At 42.1% G+C, this 21,525-nt stretch overlaps 1 protein-coding gene across 3 annotated transcripts in view; it reads left to right on the plus strand.

Annotated features, from left to right (window-relative positions):
* LOC110530181 (phospholipid phosphatase-related protein type 5-like) overlaps positions 1-21,525 on the plus strand; it is a 62,892-nt gene that overhangs the window by 18,978 nt on the left and 22,389 nt on the right. Inside the window, exons 2-6 of one of the 3 annotated variants that reach the window (XM_036985740.1) lie at positions 3,693-3,825; positions 8,477-8,727; positions 14,325-14,501; positions 15,622-15,710; positions 15,944-19,107. In XM_036985740.1, coding sequence (XP_036841635.1) covers positions 3,693-3,825; positions 8,477-8,727; positions 14,325-14,501; positions 15,622-15,687 — 627 coding nt within the window. In that variant the 3' untranslated portion in view covers positions 15,688-15,710; positions 15,944-19,107. Of the gene's footprint in view, positions 1-3,692; positions 3,826-8,476; positions 8,728-14,324; positions 14,502-15,621; positions 15,873-15,943; positions 19,108-21,525 lie in introns of those variants that run through there. The other 2 variants (XM_036985741.1, XM_021613048.2) reach the window with 2 other exon arrangements.

Consider the following 21,525-nt stretch of genomic DNA (forward strand, 5'->3'; position numbering starts at 1 on the left):
GTGTAATAGCCGGAGCAGTTTAATAGCAAAACCAAAGGCATAAAAATAACAAGATATTGGGTACAAAAACCCGTCGCGCACCAATCAACACGTGCACAAGCACTTACAATAAACAATCCCACACAAAGACATGGGGGGAGGGAACAGAGGGTTAAATACACAACAAGTGATTGAGGGAATTGAAACCAGATGTGAGGAAAAACAAGACAAAACACATGGAAAATGAAAAGTGGATCGATGATGGCTAGAAGACTGGCAACGCCGACCGCCAAGCGCCGCCCGAACAAGGAGAGAACCCGACTTCGGTGGAAGTCGTGACAGCACACTTGAGAGAGTGTTCAAGAGAACATCCCTTTACTTAAATATATTTTAGCAACTACATTTACTTTTGGTACTTAAGTATATTTAAAATTTTAAAAATGTACTTCTACTCAAGTAGTATTTTCCTGGGCGACATTCACTTTTAATTGTCATTTTCTATTAAGGTATCGTTACTTTTACGAAGTATGAGATTTGAGTACTTTTTCCACGGGTATTGATACACCATCCAAAGTGTAATTAATAACTTCATGCTCAAAGGTATATTCAATGTTTGCCGTCTTTTTTCTTTACAAATACGTGCCCTTCTTTATGAGGCAAAAGAGAGGAAAACCTCTCTGGTGGTTGAATCAGTGTTTGAAATTCACTGCTCGACTGAGGAACCTTGCAATTATCTGTATGTGTGGGGTACAGAGATTATGTAGTCATTCAAAAATCATGTTAAACACTATTCTTGCACACAGAATGAGTCCATGCATTTTATGTCAAATGTTTGAGTGCTTCAGAACTGTACCATTATGACTTGTGAAATGTATGTTTACAGCTTACATAGTGCTGAAAATCAAAGTACTTACAAGGGATAAGCCCAGTTGGCATACTTTTCTGGTGTGACTCCATCATCATTATGTTCTTGATTGGACCACACTCACAAACAGTGGCAAACAAAACAAAAAAATATGTGATGCATGCCAGCAAAGCCACTACACTACACAACACAACACTAAACAATACATTAATTGCACTATAACGGTGACAAATGGTGCCCACAAACTGTTATGGCTGTCCCAACAGCAACGTCCCAACAGCAGTCCCAACACCTTACCACTGCTACACCTGGCTATCAGCAGAGCCTTGTCTGGCAGCGAAACAGTTCATTCAGCCTCATTTAATGCCTTTAAAAAAACAAAGCTGATATGGCTCACTTTCTTAAACAAATGTGGTTAATACTGACAATTGAGATGTACAAACTATGGCATAAGGGGACAGCAAGCAGATAAGAGGCAATCCGTAATTTCGATTAAGACATTAATGAGCACGCTAGGACAGACGTAGTCAATTTAACTATTGGTTCAGCACTTTTGAAATATACAGCGACAGAATTCAGAACAGGGGCCATTCTTTCAGTGTTCTCCCTGTACACCAAGTCGGAACAGTAGGTAAAAGAAAGGGGGCATATAAGCAGACAATGAAAGCTCTTACAATATTTTATGATTACATTTCTCTAAAACAGGTTATTGGCTACATGTGCACCACAAATGTGATACCTGTGCACCACAAAGTCAGAACAGTAGGTGAATTTAAGATGGGAAAATATACCAAATTATTAGGGTGAGGCACATGGGCTACTAACAGCTTACTACACAACATACACTTAGTATTACTTTCTTACCTACATATCTCCCTGGCATATTACATAATTTATGCAGCAGCGTACAAGACGTTTATGGACTCACCTTGTTGTGCTGTGCTCACTTGCACAGGAAGGTGGTGCGCCAGTCCTTTGTGGGCAAATTTTGTCATTAAACTTTGTCATCAAAGTATGGCATTCTATGGATTTATGGTGCTTTCAAGACAACTGGGAATTTGTAAACAAGGTCGAATCATGATGACGTCAGTGATCTTCAGGTTGTAGCTCTAGAAAGAGGCCCAAGTTTGCACAATCGATTCACTTTTAGATGGTGCATTTGGCTGTTTTGGCTTCCAGAGCCAATTCACCCTTTAAACAGAACATGTAAGATCCTTGGACTAAGGAGTAACGTTACACTTCTTTTAGTTCAATACAATACAATACAATACAACTTACAATTCCGAGTTGGCTGACCGTTCAAAACGTATTTTCCCAGTCGGAGCTCAATTTTTCCCCAGAGTTCCCAGTTGTGTTGAACTCATTGAAGTCAGATTTCCCAGGTCTGTGTTAACAGTTGTTTTGAGCGTGGCAGAAATCATGCTGGATTGACAGCATGGCCAATGTTGACTGTTTATCATTTTAAGCTTGGAATAGATACACTTAGACCCAGAATTAGGACCACACACCCACTCCACTGAATAGCAGGCTAGTGATTGCTTTGCAATGCTTGCAGTTAGCCACTGATTCCTTCCAAACCACTCATTGTTAAGTTTGCGATTTCCAACTTGTAATGTTTATATGCAATGGTCGATGAGCACCGATACATTTTGTCTATAATTTCTCTATAATTTCTCTTCATATGACAAGAATTAAAAATGATTTGACAGTAGAATGTCAACTTGATTCATGATGATGACTGCTATCTAAGATTTTGAAAGTATGATGTTGATCAGTCCAATCAAAGCTACTGTAGATATAACGTGATTTGACGTCATTTTATCTGTGGCCAATGACCTTGAGTCTTCTTGGATGGGCACTTCTAATGCAACTCTATGGCAGCACCCAAGGGGCTTGAATTTTCACTGTGTTCCCATGAGTGACAGAACACTAAGCCAATCATGGCGCAACTAGAGAACATTACCAATCCCTGCGCTCCGTATTTTCTGCTAGCTGCCCCACCACAACAGAAAGCACTGAGCTAGGCTGAAACGCCTACATTTTGGAGCAGTCCTACTCAAGAAAGCAATAAAGAGACCATGCTTTATTAACTCAAAGATTATTATAATATATTTTTTTACATTGTTTGCAAACTGATATGTAACACTTATTAATGCCAACACTTTTTTTCCCAAATAATGTGGAGCTCAAAACAGGTGGGGCTCTGACTGCAGCTAGAGTCTAGGGACACCAGGGAGACAGTATAATATAATCTCACTGAAATGGATTCAACTCACTGAAGTGGATTAAACACAGCATCCCTGAGGCGCTGGTCTAGGTAAACCTGCAGACTAAACCTGATGCCCTGTGTCACGAATGTGTCATGGTCGCCAACCTACCTTGTCACATACCAAGGATTAACACTCTACCACCACAAAATGCCTATGTTTGTTTCCGGGAAATTATTGCAGACTGGGTGTCTGCACAGTGTCTTTACCTAAAGGTGCTTATCACCCCATTGAACTTTGGCAATTGGGCTAAATGGCCCAGTCAAGTCCAACAGCTGTAGTTGAACACTGGCATTACAGCTGAACCGAATCTCAGCCCAAATCAATTGAATTGTTCATTGGTGCAGTATTCTTCCGTCTTAGGTCTAAGTGTTGTACTCTATGCGTGGTTGCAGAGAGAAAACAAAATAGATGTTAATGTATGCCCTCAATAGGACATTTGGTTGATGTGGCACGAAGGCATTGCTACAGGGAAGATGGTTTAACGGGGACCATGGTGTGCATTCTTTGCCCAAAGAATTCACAATATTCAGATCCTGTTATCAGTGATTAAAGTCTCTCTCTCTCCCTCTGTATGTTAGATCACAGCCATAGAGTCGGTGTTGTTTCTGCTTCAGTATATGTCAGAGGACCTGGACAACAGGGAGAAGATCATCGTCATGGGAGACTGCTGTTACCTCAATCCTCTGGTGCGCAGGACCTTCCGCTTCCTGGGTACGTGTTTTGGCAGTAACCTACCTCCATACCACTTGCCGAATGCTTACTGTCCCCATGCAGAATGGCTGCCCAAATTCATGATGTGGTAGCAAGGACCTTCGTTGCAATGTGATGTCAAAGGTCTGCACTCAAAATAAGACAAAGATTGTTGGTATACAGTAAGTGGTGTACAGGAAATGTCTGACTCAAAATGATGAGTGATGATGAGTGATGTTTACCTATATTTAATGCAGCTAGTAAAGTACAATGTAGCAACATTTTCTAAGCTATCAGTAGTGTCAACAAAGTTAAACCTACCCACATATGCCTAGGTCTGGCTGCAGTCAAGATGGTGAATGGAGTGTTTGTCATTGCCGTGTGCTGGCTTGAAGCCATGCTCTGTGGTGTTTACCCTTGCTGTAAGAAAATAACATTTCCAAAAGCCCTAAAGAAATGAAGTGGAGCGGAATTGATTGGATAAAAGCTGTTTGAATATCTGTAATATAGTCCGTGCTATTTTTTTTGTACAGACTGAGACTGTGTTTTGGCCAGTGACAGCTTATAGGACAAGAAGCCCAATGCTAGTGTAATCAAATCAAATCAAGTGTTATTGGTCACATACACATATTTAGCAGATGTTATTGCAGGGATGCGGATGCGAACAAGTCACCTTTCGGTGAAATTCGTCGTTTTGAATCCAAAATAGGTGACCTACGTGAATCGTGCAGATCCGATGAGAAAAGTTTAGGGGGGAGAGGCTTTGGATCATTACTGGCTGTAAGCAAACGAGTGATGTGTGTTTGGAGAAATACCTGCTGTATCCAAGGCTCAGCCAGTCGTTCACATAACAACAGAATGCCTCACGCGACTGAAGAGAAGAGACAACCAATTTGATAGTTACAGAATCAGCGTGCGCTCTAGAAAGACAGCAGATAGTGCAAAGACAGTTACAGCAGTGTGTCCCCTGAACTATAACGAAGAGGTAGATGAGAAGCCTTTTAGCTAGCCAGAGAAATGTTGAGCAACATTAGCCTACTTAGCTGATCTAATAATTGAGTTTAATGTGTGAAACTTTTCTGGCTAATAAAGTCAGACAGCTAACATTAGCTAGCTAACGTTACAACATCAGATGAGCTAACGTTAGTAACTTAACCAATTCGCTACAGTATTAACTGGTATACGACTCCTTGCCGTTCCTCAAGTTATAACGCGTTAGTTGCTTTCTGGACCCTGGCAATTTGTGTGAAATGTTAACTAGCTAACTAGCTAACAAACTAACTACTATCTGTGAACTAATGTTTTCCCTCTACAGAATGCGGTTCATTTTCAGAATGAGAGAATTAGGTGAAAATGTGTAGCTGGAGTTGGGCCTGGTTTATTATGCTAGATGCTAATAGAGGTGAAAGAAATTCCATACACTAACCCTCTCAATACAGTGGATAAAAGGGGTATGCCGGGTGTACTCTCTGCCTGAAAGAGGTTATACCAACCAAGGGTATCATGCTCTGCTGGCACATTGTAGAACAGATGTCCACAGGCAGAAAGTGTACAATGTAATAATGTGCAGTGTAGCTCAAGGATATTGCTTTTTTTGTGTTGAACTTGACAGTAACACTTTTGTGTGAGTGAGGGGGGTTATTTTTGCACACATGTAGCCTTGTGCACTTGATCAATGTCTCCTATAGTGGCCACTATAATAGAGCAAACATAGAATGCCTGTTTGTTTCATTCTATTTCTACTTTAACCCTAGGATGCATAGTAAACATGGCGCCCCAAGAATGCATATGCCGGGTCAAAATGACCCGATAATGTAATATCTGTGTTTTATTTATATGTGTCTAAAATATTATCCATTTTGTGGAACATAATTATTTTGAGTGATGATTTGGACCTTTCAATAATTATTTTGTTTGAAATGCTTTTTGCCGCTCTTCAACAGTTTGATGCACATTTCAATGATAACGTATTATGAAAATTCATTACAGCTATTGAAAATCTTCGCATATTTTTTATTACAATCAATCTTACAATCAAAGTTTCACATTCAACCTTTTAGTGTGAAGAACAAAATAAAACCACCTTTAAGACTGTTTATAATATTTCAAAACATTTATTTGAAAATCCGAAGTTCATCATCAATTTCAACGACAACACTAACAATTGTGAATTCAGAAAACATGAACACTAAAAGGAACAAAGTGACTGCTCTTTGCAGACACGTGTGTTGCACTGAGAACACCAGCAGCTGACTTTTCCATCCTTTGCGCTTGGGCAGAGCTGGCACCTCTTCCTCTTCTGGACCTGGCTGCTCTGAGTGGTGGTGGCATGGCTCTCTTGCATCACCCCATATCTTTCCATTGCCTCAGTTCTTCTGTGGAGATGGGAGAACCGTCCAGAAGAATAACCATCTCTGCAGCACTCCACCAATCAGGCCTTAAGGTAGACCTGCCAGACGGAAGCCACTCCTCAGTAAAAGGCACATGACAGCCCGCTTGGGGTTTGCCAAAAGGCACCTAAAGGACTCTCAGACCATGAGAAACAAAGATTCTCTGGTCTGATGAAGCCAAGATTGAACCCTTTGGATGGAATGTGAAGCGTCACGTCTGGAGGAAAGCTGCTCATTCACTGTGACGCAGTCGCTGGGTATGAACCTTCACAGTTTGCTGGACAAGGTCCCACACATACCGGAATGCTGCCAGGTGGTCAGTTGCCTCTCTGGACACTCTGGTCCTCTTGTCATCAAGGCAAATGATTTACTGTATGACAAATTAATACTACTACCAATATTGTTAATACATATTTCTAAAACAAAAGTCAAAGAGAATAACACACAGCTCAAAAAAAAAAAATCTTCAAAAGTGGCTTGTATTCACCTATCACCTTGGCGATCTCACTGCAGAGTTACAGGGTCAGAGAGTTAGAGGGCTAATCCTTAGGAAGACATCCTGACCATCCAAGTTAAAGTTGTTATTGAAGCAAGAAAAAAACAAAGTAAACTTCAACCCATTTGAAGTAACTCAACCATTACCAACATATTTTTCCTTTTACTGGCAGGCAAGTGAAGAAAAGCTATTTGCATATTTACCAAAGGCCCAGGGAACCTAATTTGCATATGTACCATAGGGGACCGGTAATACCCCTTTAGATACATGACTCTCACATCGTGACTCACATCGTGACTCATGCGTCCCCCAAAACCAACACTGCCTAATAAATAAAAAATAACAAATCAAATTACAGCTCTTGATAACTCCATAAAGTAAAAATAATTGTATCTCATGAGGTAATGGTAAAAACAGACTAGAGACAGGTGTCCCACATTCAGGGGCAGCGCTCTCTCCCTGACATTCACGTGGCCTGAAGCACACATAGGACTATTGATCAATTATAAACTTGTTAATGATCCGGGCACCTTTAACTGCTCTCCCAAGGCACTTGCCTTAGGAAGCCTTTCAAAGGGAGAGATATGTAATCATTCATAAACAGTTGTATATGGAATTCAGACACATTAGATTATGCAGTGTCCCGATAAGGTGAATAGGTACCTACTGAAGTTAACAATCCCAGAGCCCCTCTCTTGTAATCATTGTCAGTTTGACCTGTTGCATTGACATACAAACAGTCCCTGGGACATAAACTATGTTGGTGGAGAGAGAAATGTGCAGTTTACAGCTAATTACCTGTGATTCTACATATAGAGAAAATGTAGTTTTAAAGAGAGTTTGCTGCAATTGTAACCATTCTGTCAAATGTGCAGTTTCACAGACAATGTCCTGTATTTCTACACATTTTGCCATAGGGTGGAGAGAAATGCTTGCCATTTTTAAAATGATATCTGAGTGAGAGTGACTTAAAAAATTGACTATGATTACTACAAGTTTAAATAGCTGGGTAGATTAATTTACCAATCCAACACTTTGGCTGGCATGGGCTAATTGAGTGACTGCCAGTGACTGACATGACAATAGAAAAACAGCTGATACACAACCAAACTTCTAAATTGCACTTTGTGTATTCTACTGTTCTAACTCTCAACAGTAAGTTGAGACCTCCACTGATGCCGCATTCACATGCTAGTCGGAACTAGGAAACTCTGAAATGTCTGATTTGGTCATTTGTTGAACACGACACGTGATTAACTACAAGTTAGACATTTCAGAGTTTCCTAGTTCTGACTAGCACGTGAATGCGGCATCAGTTCCCCCCCAAAAAACTATTCTGCCACAAGTTGCCCATCCCTGGTCTAATCAGACACTGCAGTCAAGCCTTTAACAATTTTTCATTTTCTGGAGGATTTCAAGCTGAAGGAAGACATTCAAGGTGAAGGATTCTCATCTAGACAAAGATAATCACATACTCATCATTAGTCTACGACTAATTTAACACAGTGGTTGGAGACCATCCTGTCTCTTCACTTCCTCACCTCTAACCTTTGTTGATTTCTCTCTCTCTCTCTCTCTCTCTCTCTCTCTCTCTCTCTCTCTCTGTCTCTCTGTCTCTCCCTCTCTCTGTGAGTATGTTGAGTATTGAAAGCCTTGTCAAGGATATTTACATTTTCTTCCTCTCTCTGTCTCTCTCTGTCTCTCTCTGTCTCTCTCTCTCTCTCTCTCTCTCTCTCTCTCTCTCTCTCTCTCTCTCTCTCTCTCTCTGATTCCCATCTCTCTCCAGGTGTGTATGCGTTCGGACTGTTCTCCACAGACATCTTTGTAAACGCAGGCCAGGTTGTAACAGGAAACCTGTCCCCCCACTTCCTGACGGTGTGTAAGCCCAACTACACGGCCCTGGGCTGCATGCAGACCGCCCGCTTCGTCAACCAAAAGGGGGTGTGCACGGGAAACGAGGACGACATCATGCGCGCCCGCAAATCCTTCCCCTCCAAAGAGGCGGCACTCAGTGTCTACGCCGCGCTCTACACAGCGGTAAGTGTAGTACACTATTTGTAGAAGTTACTATTATGTATTATTTATTTATTACTATTCCGTATTTGTTTGTTTGTTGGTGGACTATTAGGGATGCAGGATGATATTACCACAGTTATCTATTATACAGTACATACGGTGAAGTGGGGGAGCTCATGCTAACTATGCATATCTGATCCTGCCGACTACGCCAAATGTACTTCTAAGGACAGTTTGAAGATGATCTACACCACTTTGTTTAAAAGGCCTATTATCCATAGTTAATTTATATTGGTGGTCCTACTTCAGAAATTTGATGTTGATAGAGAATCTTCCCCGATCTGCTCAAGCGAGGTTGTTGCTATCAAATCCAAAACGGAATTTCTGCTTATTTCAGAATGTTAATGATTGCCCATTCATTTTTATGAGACTGAGCTTAGTTTCATTGTAAGGTTTTCGGCTTTACTTCTTTGAACAGCCAAATTATGTTAAATGTGTACAACAGACATTTTTTACAATATCCTTGTGGTAACCATCTGTTTAGTTCAGATTTAGAACCAAATTGCATCCAGGTTTTCAGAAAAGTAGGCCCATGGCTTTTCACTCCGAGCCTATATTGTGCTGCTGCTGTGCTATTGAATGAAACAGTTGGATCTAGACTGAGCAGAATGCTTTGCTCTGCTCAGAATGCTGCTCCGTTGATATTTTGGAGGGTTGCTGCTGTTGTTGGTGGTGTCTATGCTGTTGAGCACCTTGATCAAATTAGTTCTTATTGAAGAATTTCCTCTCTGAAGACGGTGCAGGGGAAAGGGTGCTCCAAAATCACTTCCCCATCCTATTCTGTTCTCCCTCCTTTCCAATTTCAGCTCAAGTGGCCCGCCCTCTAAGATTGGATGTCTCTGTTTTTCTCAAAGCGACTGATTGTATGTGAAGCCTGAGGGTAGAGGCTAGACACAGGAGTTTGGTGACATGCTTATCATTAACACTCATCCAGCATTAAGAATGTTTAGAAGACAATATTTATATTTGTGCAATCATGTCTAATGTTTTGTTTGAATCAAATCAAATCAAATCAAATTTATTTATATAGCCCTTCGTACATCAGCTGATATCTCAAAGTGCTGTACATAAACCCAGCCTAAAACCCCAAACAGCAAGCAATGCAGGTGTAGAAGCACGGTAGCTAGGAAAAACTCCCTAGAAAGGCCAAAACCTAGGAAGAAACCAAGAGAGGAACCAGGCTATGTGGGGTGGCCAGTCCTCTTCTGGCTGTGCCGGGTGGAGATTATAACAGAACATGGCCAAGATGTTCATATGTTCATAAATGACCAGCATGGTCGAATAATAATAAGGCAGAACAGTTGAAACTGGAGCAGCAGCACAGCCAGGTGGACTGGGGACAGCAAGGAGTCATCATGTCAGGTAGTCCTGGGGCATGGTCCTAGGGCTCAGGTCCTCCGAGAGAGAGAAAGAGAGAAGGAGAGAATTAGAGAACGCACACTTAGATTCACACAGGACACCGAATAGGACAGGAGAAGTACTCCAGATATAACAAACTGACCGTAGCCCCCCGACACATAAACTACTGCAGCATAAATACTGGAGGCTGAGACAGGAGGGGTCAGGAGACACTGTGGCCCCATCCGAGGACACCCCCGGACAGGGCCAAACAGGAAGGATATAACCCCACCCACTTTGCCAAAGCACAGCCCCCACAACACTAGAGGGATATCTTTTATGAATCATTTATTTATTTATCATTTATTGTTGCCAGAGGAGGGGTGCATTTGGAGTCAATGCAGGGCTAGTTATTCAAATAGCTTTCTGGTTAATACTGTATTAATGGTTAATACTCTATGGTTAATACTCTATGTCTCTGGGTCTCAGGGCTGCTCTGTGCCTACTAGCTAGCGCTTAGCGGTAATTGCTGCCTCTTGCTCTTCAGCCTTATTGGACGTTGTCTCTCAGAATCAGACACAGACTCGGCTGAATAACCCTTGTCTCTCCTTCATGCTTGTCGCTAGAGGGGTGAGGGACTGGAGGTTAGTTGGAAGAGCAGAAACAATGTCCTCTCCAAACGTTACTAGAGCAAATGTTTCATCTCCACTTCATTGAAACTTCAAATTAATTGAAAGTTTAAATATATACTGAACAAAAATATAAACACAACATGTAAAGTGTTGGTCCCATGTTTCATGAGCTGAAATAAAAGATCCACATTTTTTTCCATACGCACAAAAAGCTTATTTCTCTCAAATTTGTTAACGTCCCTGTTAGTGAGCATTTCTCCTTTTCCAAGATAATCTATCAACCTGACAGGTGTGGCATATCAAGAATCAGCATGATCATTACAGAGCTGCACCTTGTGCTGGGAACAATAGCAGGCCATTCTAAAATGTGTAGTTTTGTCACACAACACAATGCCACAGATGTCTCAAGTTGAGGGAGTGTGCAATTGGCATGCTGACTGCAGGAAAGTAACCACGCTAGCCCAGGACCTCCACATCCGGCTTCTTCACCTGCTGGATCATCTGAGGGGGCAGTTCTGAAGAGTATTTCTGTCTGTAATAAATTCTTTTTGTGGGGAAAAACTCATTCTGTTTGGCTGGGCCCTGCCCCACAGTGGGTGGGCCTGTGCCCTCCCAGGCCCGCCCATGGCTGCCCCTGCCAAGTCATGTGAAATCCATAAAGTAGGGCCTAACGAATGTATTTCAATTGACTGATTTCCTTCTATGAACTGTAACTAAATCTTTGAAATTGTTGCATGTTGTGTTTATATTTTTGTTCAGTATAATTAACCTTTGGTGGCAGAATCAACATGACTTTTCATTCAGCAAATTAACTACAGAGACATAGAACTTGGAAATCTTAACAGTGTTCATTGCAATTGACCCTGCAGCGGTAGGAAAAGTAAGCCTTGCCTGAGTCAGACTCCTTCCCTATGGGCTATTCTATCTCCTGTTTCTATAGTGTGAGGCAGCTTGACATACAAGCACAGCCCCATAGACAGCAGAGACACCAGGTCCCAAATGTTTTGTCTTTCATATGAAATGACTGGAAATCGAACACCCAACCTTCCAATCTGATGTACTGAGTACGGAGACTATGCTTCTCGGAGTCATGGCTGAACAAGGACATGGATAATATACATCTAGCTAGTTTTTCTATGCATCGGCAGGACAGAATGGCAGATTCCGATAAGATCAAGGGGGTGATGTGTGTCTCTTTATTAACAACAGCTGGTGCACGATCTCTGATATTAAGGAAGTCTCAAGGTTCCAAAAGGGTTCTTTGGCTGTCCCCATAGGAAAACCCTTTTTGGTTCCAGGTAGAAGCCTGTGGGGAAAAGGTTTTACATGGAACATAAAAGGGTTCTACCTGGAACCAAAAAGCATTCTTCAAAGGGTTTTCCTGTCGGAGAACCCGTTTAGGTTCTAGATAGCAGCTTTTTTTCTAAGAGTGTAGAATACCTCATTATAAGCTCTATACCAGGGTTATTCAAAGCTTGCCCTACGAGGTCTGTGGAACTGGCTTCGAGGTTCAGTGTTGACTTTGAGGACTGTAAGACCACACTATTCACCAAGATAGTTTTCAACTGTATTTTCCGTAGCTGTCTATTTATCATCACAAACCGATGCTGGCACTAAGGCCGCACTCACCGAGCTGTATAGCGTAATAAGCAAAACCAAAAATGCTCATCCAGAGGCGGCGCTCCTAGTGGCCGGTGATTTTAATGCAGGAAAACTGAAGTCCGTTTGACATAATTTCTACCAGCATGTCACCTGTGCAACTAGAGGAATACAAACTCTAGATCACCTTTACTCCACACACAGAGACACATACCAAGCTCCCCCGCCCTCCTTTTGCCAAATTGGACCATAAATATATCCTCCTGATTCCTGCTGACAAGCAAACACTCAAATCACGCTCTCTGTGGTGAGTAAGATATTTAAACAGGTTAACATTCAGAAGAATTACCAGGACGTGTACATAGAGCTTGTGCTTACCAGTTGGCAAGTGTCCTCACTGACATTTTCAACCTCTCTCTGACACGTCTGTAATATCTACATGTTTCAAGCAAACCACCATAGGCCCTGTGCCTAAGAACGGCAAAGTAACATGTCTAAATGACTACCGCCTCTGTAGCCATGAAATGCTTTGAAAAGCTGGTCATGGCTCACATCAACACCATAATCCCAGACACCCTGGACCCACTCCAGTTCGCATACTACCCCAGCAGATCCACAGATGATGCAATCTCTATTTCATTCCACACTGCCCTTTCCCACCTGGACAAAAGGAACACCTATGTGAGAGTGCTGTTCATTGACTACAGCCCAGCGTTCAGTGCCCTACAAGTTCATCACTAAGCTAAGGACCCTGGGATTGAACACCTCCCTCTGCAAATGGATCCTGGATTTCCTGATGGACCGCCACCAGGTGGCGAGTTTAGGCAACAACACATCCGCCATGCTGACCCTCAACGTGTGGGCCCCTCAGGGGTGCGTGCTGAGTCCCCTCCTGTACGCCTTGGTCACACACGACTGCGTGGCCGCGCACAACCCAAACAGCATACTTTTAAGTCTGCCGACGATTCGCCGGTGGTAGGCCTGATCACAGATGACGATGAGACAGACTATAGGGACTAGGTCAGAGCCCTGGCAGTGTGGTGCCAAGACAACAACCTCTCCCTCAACCTCGGCAAGACAAAGGAGCTAAATGTGGACTACAGGAAACGGAAGCCCGAACAGGTCCCCCATTCATATCAACAGGCAAAAAAAAAAAAAAAAAAAAACAGGGCAATAGTGGAGCGGGTGTACACTATCATGGTCCAAACACACCAACACAGTTGTGAAGAGGGCATGAAAACGCCTCTTCCCCTCAGGAGGCTGAAAAGATTTGGCATGGGCCCTCAGATCCTCTATGTTCTACAGCTGCACCATTGAAAGCACTTTGACTGGCTCCATCACTGCTTCGTATGGCAACTGCTCGGCATCCGACCGTAAGGCGCTACAGTGTGTAGTGCATACAACCCAGTACATCACTGGGGCCAAACTCCCTGCCATCCAGGACCTCTATACCAGGCGACCAGGTGGTGTCAGAGGAAGGCCCTAAAATTTCTCAAAGACTCCAGCCTACCCAGGCCATTTGGAATTTACATTGACTCCCTTTATTATCTATTTATTTATCTTAGTTGTTTTGCGCTGGCTCTATGCACTCTGACACTCCAACACACACACACACACACACACACACACACACACACACACACACACGCACACGTACACGCACACGCGCACACACACACGTTCACATTTCACATATGCTGCTGCTACTCTATTTATTCTGTATTCTGATTGCCTAGTTACTTTTACCCCTACCCACATATACATACTGTATTACCTCAACTACCTCGTACCCCTGCACATTGACTCAGTACTGGTACTCCTTGTGTATAGCCTCGTTAGCCTGTTTTTATTGTGTTACTATTTCCTTTTTTATTTAGCAAATATTCATCTTACTTTTTAACTGCATTGTTGAGAATGGGCTCATAAGTAAGCATTTCTCTGTAACTTCTACACCAGTTGTTGGATTTGATGTGTGTCTCCCTGCTGCAGATGTACATCACGTTAACAGTGAAGGCCAAGGGGACCAAGCTGGCCAAGCCTGTCGTATCTCTGGGTCTCATATGTCTGGCGTTTCTCACGGGCATCAACAGGGTGGTGGAGTACCGCAACCACTGGTGTGACGTCATCGCCGGATTCATCATTGGAGGGGCCATAGCAGTCTTCATGGTGAGGGATCTCAACATCTTTATACTACAGCCTTCTTTTTAAAGATAGAGGGATCGTTTCTTTGAACGGGTTTGTTACGTATTGTTAGGTTCTTATTTTTTAGAGTAAATGACTCACGGACACTAGAGAAGCTTTAACCAAGTTGAATTATTCCCAAAGGTTCTGTACAGATGTATTCAGACAGCAAAACATTTCTCTCCATCACAGTTATATACATCCCACTTAAGACACTCCTCCTTCTCTCCAATCCTTACATCTTATGGTTCAACAGAAAGAGGGTAAAGAGGGTAACAGGATACCAAACCCTTATTACTACCTTAAGGGAATCTGTCCTCACCTCCTGACCTCAATCCCTCCGCCACCTAATCCACAGATATCCATCTGTCTTCCCTATATCAACAGTTGCTCTCCTCTCGTTCGCTCAACACATTCCAAAGCCTTCTGGCTTTCTACAGAGAACCATTAACTTGTGACATAAAACCCAGTCTCTTTCACTCTTTCTATTCAAGGCTTCTTCTCTATCGTTTATTTAATATCTCAATGTTCAACGTTTAGCCGATTCCAACAGTCCTTCCTCTTGAACAATAGCGTCCTAATGTTCAATTTACAAAAACTTATAAATGACTTATAAATGGATAAACCATGATAATAAAACATGAATTTACACAAAAACAAAAACAAATTATTATAAAACATGAATTACACAATCTAACAAATGGAACAAACAATGAACAACATTCACCTGTACTATGATCACACAATTTTAATTCCCATCTATCATCACATAACAAAATGCCATTCCAGCTGAATCACGCTGTCTTGTTATATGTCAGATGGAGTGGCTTTGGTTTCTCCACTTCCCCCTTCTGGTTCCTAAGAGAGTAATAGCACAAGACTTGGAAAGCAACAAAAAGACACACAAAACATAACAGTATAAACAATGTGATAAGCTATGCATAATTATATATAAATGAAAACCAAAGTCTGAGACCCTGACAATTCCCACTCTCTCTTCACCCGACCTATGCCTCCCGGATACTTTCCTGCTGAGTTCCACAAAAATTAAAGCTCTAAAAAAGCTTCCTCATGCTTACACCCAGTCTTCCCCTTTCGGCCCCAGGTTCCGAGAGGTGTTCCCAAGTCATGTCATTTCCACTTTGTTCTCCATCTCCTCCATTTCAACTGATAGGCACGTCACCTGATATGCAAGTACGTATCCCTAATCAACATTACATCATCTTGAGGTCACTCAGCACTGTATCTGCTTTCACATCAATGCCTTCAACATTTTTGTTCAGAGTACAATGACCCCTCTATCCTTTATCATATGATGCATTAACCAAAAAAGCAGCTAACCCCAACTATGATGTTTATAGTAGCTCCCAGACCCCACACATCTGTATGTCTTACAGTGGAATCTCTCTCTCGCTCCGCTTCCTCAGTCATGGTGTTTTCACCCACCCATCATGCAGCTGAAACTCACTTCACGTGAGAACTATGCACCCCCCCAAGGAGAGACATGACGATCTTTACCGCTGCAGGTACTGTATGGAGTAGTGTGGGTCCCAAACCAACGCTGTCCCAACACCCCCGCCTGGTGTCTCTTGTATTCAGCCCGTGCCCTTGGTTATACCTCTGCTTCCACCTGAGGATATACACACTGCAGCACATGGGTCATTTCCTGACAACATCATTTGTGATATTTGAATAACCACATGTGTCCTCCCATCGGCCCCCCATTTACCAGTTACTAATCCATGTGACATGAGTCGTCATAAACTGATATCCCAACAATGCTACTAAAGTAACCATTGCTACTTAGTAACCATTGCTACTTCCAACATGGCCCATGACAATAGTCTCACAATACCGTCATTTGTGCAGTAGCCCAATTCCATGCTATCAATATAGCATCCTTCGCTACTAATACTGCTCCTTCAGTTACTGTCCCTACAGCGCCTGCCGTGAGAACACCTCCTGCATGTAATCTGTCAAATGTACACCGGCTGTTAGAAATTGGAGAAAAATGAACGAGTTGGGAATAATATCCAAACTAACAAAACTCTGAGTCACAGGTGTCCTGAAAGCTTTACCATAGTGTCTGAAATGCCACCACAATCTCTTCTACTCTTACCACGATCTAGGTATGTGTAATGTTCAACTAAATCCCCATATTGTGTACAGTTAGCTGCTCTCCCTCTTCCATTAGAGGTCTCCTGTAACAATATACAGTCTCCGGGGAATGATACTCCTCCATAATCTAACCCATAACACACTATACTCCTAATGCATTTTCTACAGTTATAAACATACTAACACAAAGTACATGTTTAATAGCTTTGCACAACTCATTGATGCGATGTAACGTAACAATTCTGAGTGCAGGGTAAAACAGTTAAAACCTTCATGGTTGTCCCAAGCTTTCATCCAGTGATTCCCCCCCAAACAATCCACCTCCCCTCAGGATGACACTCAGCGATAAGTATCCCAATCACAACTGAAACGTTTGATCAATTCTCCAACCCATATTTAGATTGACTGACCTCAGTGCTGACTTTGAGTCTAGGGCTCAAATTCCAGTTGACCAACTTAGCACAGATCATCCCTGCTAGAACATACATTTATAAACAACCTTTTATTGCTGGTCATAACTCTTCTCAATACAGCCCCCCCCCCCCCCCCCCCCCCTTGTCCCTGTTTTCCTGTCATGATTGGCCTGGTAAAGAAAGATCAGTATCTCAATGCATTCTTGAGTCTAAATAGTTAGCAAGGCGTATTCCAACTCCCGGATCCCAATCTGGTGATATTTGTATCAAAACAAAAACACAACATGAAATCAGCAATACATATATCACAATCCATTTGAAGTAACTGTCATCCCTATTTGCCTTTCTATATGCAGCCTGAACACAGTACCACTGTATAAGTACCCAAAGACCAGGACCTCAGGGAACTGGTCATTTTCCCCTTTCAAACACGTGATTAAACAAAAACATGTTAAATCAAAAATGAACAAATTCGAATAACTAATCCACTTAGACTTACAACTCTTTATAACTCCCTACGGAAATAATAATAATTTCCTAAAGTAATGGTACAATTTGGATAGAGAATGGTGTTTCTCATGAATTTTATAATGAAATCCCCCTGTTCCGTCAATTTCTAATGAGGGTGATCATTCCTCATTAGGATTTTGTTTGTGTACAGAGCTTTCTACACCATTAAAATGTTTCCTCTCCCTTCCTTTCCCTTTCCTTTGGAAACCATTTAAATAGCTCTTCAAAACATTTCCATCCTCCTGCATACCCAATTTAACTGCATTGAAAAGACCCCATACAATAAATCCCACAACATCGCGACAGTATCTCTCTACCGAGTCCAACGATTCACTGGTCTCCTTTTCCCCATGATTCTCTATAACCACCACACCACATAAAATATGAAAAGTAAATTTTAGGTTTGGTAAGCCCTATACCAATTCCTCATGATCCCAGTTCATTTTAGGTTAGGTAACCCCTATACTAATTCCTCGTGACCCCTCCACTCTTTCGTCCATTCTAGAATTCCATTCCAGAATAAGACATCAAATGTAAATTTATTTAAAAATAAAACCAAATAAAATGTCTGATTTAAACAAACCCTAAGGAGTGTTTGGCCATATAATTGAAATGTTTTACCTTTAGAATCCATTCCCCTGGCATTTCGCCTTGATTCTTCAACCCAAAATACATTTTCCTGTGGCAAATTTAGCCAATTTGTCATCGTAAGGAATTCGCAATATATACATATGGTTTTCTAACACTTTCTCTCACCAAGGCAGCCGCCTTAGCCATTCTGTCTGCTTTACGATTCCTTATGCCGATTTTATCTGTACGACTAGTATGAGCTTCACATTTCACCACTGTTAATTTACTGGGTAACTGACATGCTTCTGATAATACCTCCAGACCATTTTTAATTGTGTTCCTGTCGCTTAACATGCCCCGTTGTGACCACAATGTACCGAAATCATGAACTACTCCAAATGCATACCACACACAGCGTACCCCGTTATGTTACTCTCTTCCCTTCAGTGTTCATGTATCTAGAGCCATCTGTATACAATATTTTTCCCGATTCCAATGCTGTCTCTTGCAAATCAGGCCTAGGTTTTGGAGTAATCTGATCTGGGTGACATGTCTGCGATTCACCCTCCCCATGCAACGACATTAACGACGCAGGTTTCAAAGCACCAATCACCTGAAATTGTACATTTTCATGTGATGTTCACTATGGTTGCTACTGCGTGTGTAACATACAAATCTACTTTTTAACCCATTGTAATGGAAGCCGTGTTATGCAACACTGTTTCTGACGCCTGTACCTCCCTAAGGTACGGTAGTAGCATTCCTCTTGGCCCTCTTCATTTTTGCGTAACCATCGCGCTACAATGTTTTTCCTGTTCACGAACAACATTTTTTAACAGATCATTTTAGATTTGGCAATCCCAATGCTGGCACTTGACACAATTGCTTCTTTAACTCGACAAACGCTTCCTCACACTCTTGAGTCCACTCTATCCTCTCATGGGGGACCCCCCCCCCCTTTCGTCAACTTTGTAAGTGTCTCAACAATTTCAGAAAATGACGAAATAAAATGTCTTACAAAATTGAAAACTCCTGAGGTTTTCCTGAGCGTGCGAGGAGTGTTTGGTCATGCCAAAGAACGCATTGTTTCTACCCGATCCCCGGTAATGCGTATCTTGCCCTTAGAAATCAAAACCCCAAAATAAGTTACCTCTTGCTTTGGTAGTTGTGCTTTGTCATATGATGCTTTATGACCCTGTTACGCCAAATTGTCTACCAATGTGTTGCGGTCTCGCACATAAAATGTCTATGAACCACTTATTGATAGAACAGAGACTATACACCAATAGAACAGAGGCTATGCACCAATAGAACAGAGACTATACACCGCTCGGTGAAAGTTCCATTCCTTCTACTTTCCGGAGGATTTGTTGTTGCGCTTTTGAAAATGATGCAAACGCTTGCCTGGCAGCATTTTCTCCAGTCCCTTTTTCAATGACCAATAGCCCCACTCCTAATACAGGACTCAGTCTCCATACGCTTTGATGCTTTTCCGCTAAGTTTTTTTGTCTTGTCTTGGCCATTGAAACTATGGGTAGTGATTTTCTCAATGGCCCTATTAACCCCTCGCCGGTCTGCGAGTTAAGCCTTGGTAAGATTTCAGGGAATAGAAAAGACTGCTCTATGAATATTTTATATGAGATGAATGCAGAGATGACAATCTGTAGGGGACTATGACACCACATTCCAAGACTGTCCTAATAACATCCTCTGGGATGCCCCTGGAACATACCGGGAACTAGACAAAATCTCCAGGGGACCATAATACAATGCCCAAGAACGTCCTAAAATCGTCCCTGTGGACGTCCCTGGGTAAATGCGGGAACTACACAAACCTCCAGATGACCATGACACAAAATCCTGACCACTTTTGGCACACACAACGCGGGCGGTGAGGTCGGCATGTAATGGACATCATAACAACTTGTTATACTGTGACCAAACCGGGACCTATACTGAACATCCTCTTCTGGTCCCGAGGTTAACGATATGTTTTAATATTCCTGGAACGTTCCCAGAACGTGAGTTGGATAAAGTCTCGCCAAAACCCTTAAAGGGACCTAATGGGAACTTTGCAGAATGTCCTTAGGACGTCCCCTGTTTGCTGGGTAGTGAATACAACCCTGTGTGCGTCCCTTTTCTCTCACCATCTTTTAAAAAAAGAGGCACCAGGGATAGCCACAAGATGTAGGATGACATTTCTTCTAAGCACTGATCTAAGGCCGGTTTTACCATTTCCTCCCAATGATTAATCTTAAGACTGTCATAGATTGATCCTTGTTTAACTATCTACTGTAGATCTGGGTGGAAAACTTGGAAAATCAATGGTCATGGCTCAGTTCTGTTTTCTGTAAGTACATGGAGTAGCCAGCCAAATAACAAAAGTAACCAACCAGGGAGTTCTGGGCTTAAGAGGTTCGGGGGGAAAACATTGCAGAACAAGCTCTATTTTTGTGGCCTCTGGTACATGCGAATGCCTTGAAATACACAGCTAATTTTAATACTTTAACAATTTTACCTCCAAGATTGTGGTATTGAGTAAAAAGACATTACTTTACAATTAAAATGACTAAAAATGTATGAATTCAGTGTTTCGGATATCATCTATTGTCTAGGCCTATATGATCAGGACAATTTTTCTAAGTAAGATAACCTTTTTTAAACATTTAACCAGTGTCCTCTTGAGATTAAAATCATATTTACAGTTTTACTGCAATATATGAATTGCCACAATAATGTTTGTTCGTCAAATGACAGTGCATTCGGGAAGTATTCAGACCCCTTGACTTTTTCCACATTTTGTTACTATAGCCTTATTCTAAAATGGATGAAATAGTTTTTTTCCCCCTCATCAATATACACACAATACGCCATAATGACAAAGCAAAAACAGTTTTTAGAATTTTTTTGCACATTTATGAAACAAAAACCCCCCAGAAATAATGCATTTACATAAGTATTCAGACCCTTTACTCAGTACTTTGTTGAAGCAGCGATCACAGCCTCGAGTCTTCTTGGGTATGACACTACAAGCTTGGCGGAGCTTCTCCCATTCTTCTCTGCAGATCCTCTCAAGCTCTGTCAGGTTGGATGGGTAGCGTTGCTATACAGCTATTGTCTGGTCAGAGTTGTTCGTTCGGGTTCAAGTCCGGGCTCTGGCTGGGCCACTCAAGGACTTTCAGAGACTTGTCCCAAAGCCACTCCTGCGTTGTCTTGGCTGTGTGCTTAGGGTCGTTTTCCTGTTGGAAGTTGATCCTTTGTCCCAGTCTGAGCGCTCTGGAGCAGGTTTTCATCAAGGATCTCTCTGTCTTTTGCACCATTCATCTTTCCCTCGATCCTGTCTAGTCTGCCTCTGAAAAACATCCCCACAGCATGATGCTGCCACCGCCATGCTTCAT

This window comes from Oncorhynchus mykiss, chromosome 8 (genome assembly GCF_013265735.2).
Source record: "Oncorhynchus mykiss isolate Arlee chromosome 8, USDA_OmykA_1.1, whole genome shotgun sequence".
In the NCBI taxonomy this organism is placed as follows: Eukaryota; Metazoa; Chordata; class Actinopteri; order Salmoniformes; family Salmonidae; genus Oncorhynchus; species Oncorhynchus mykiss.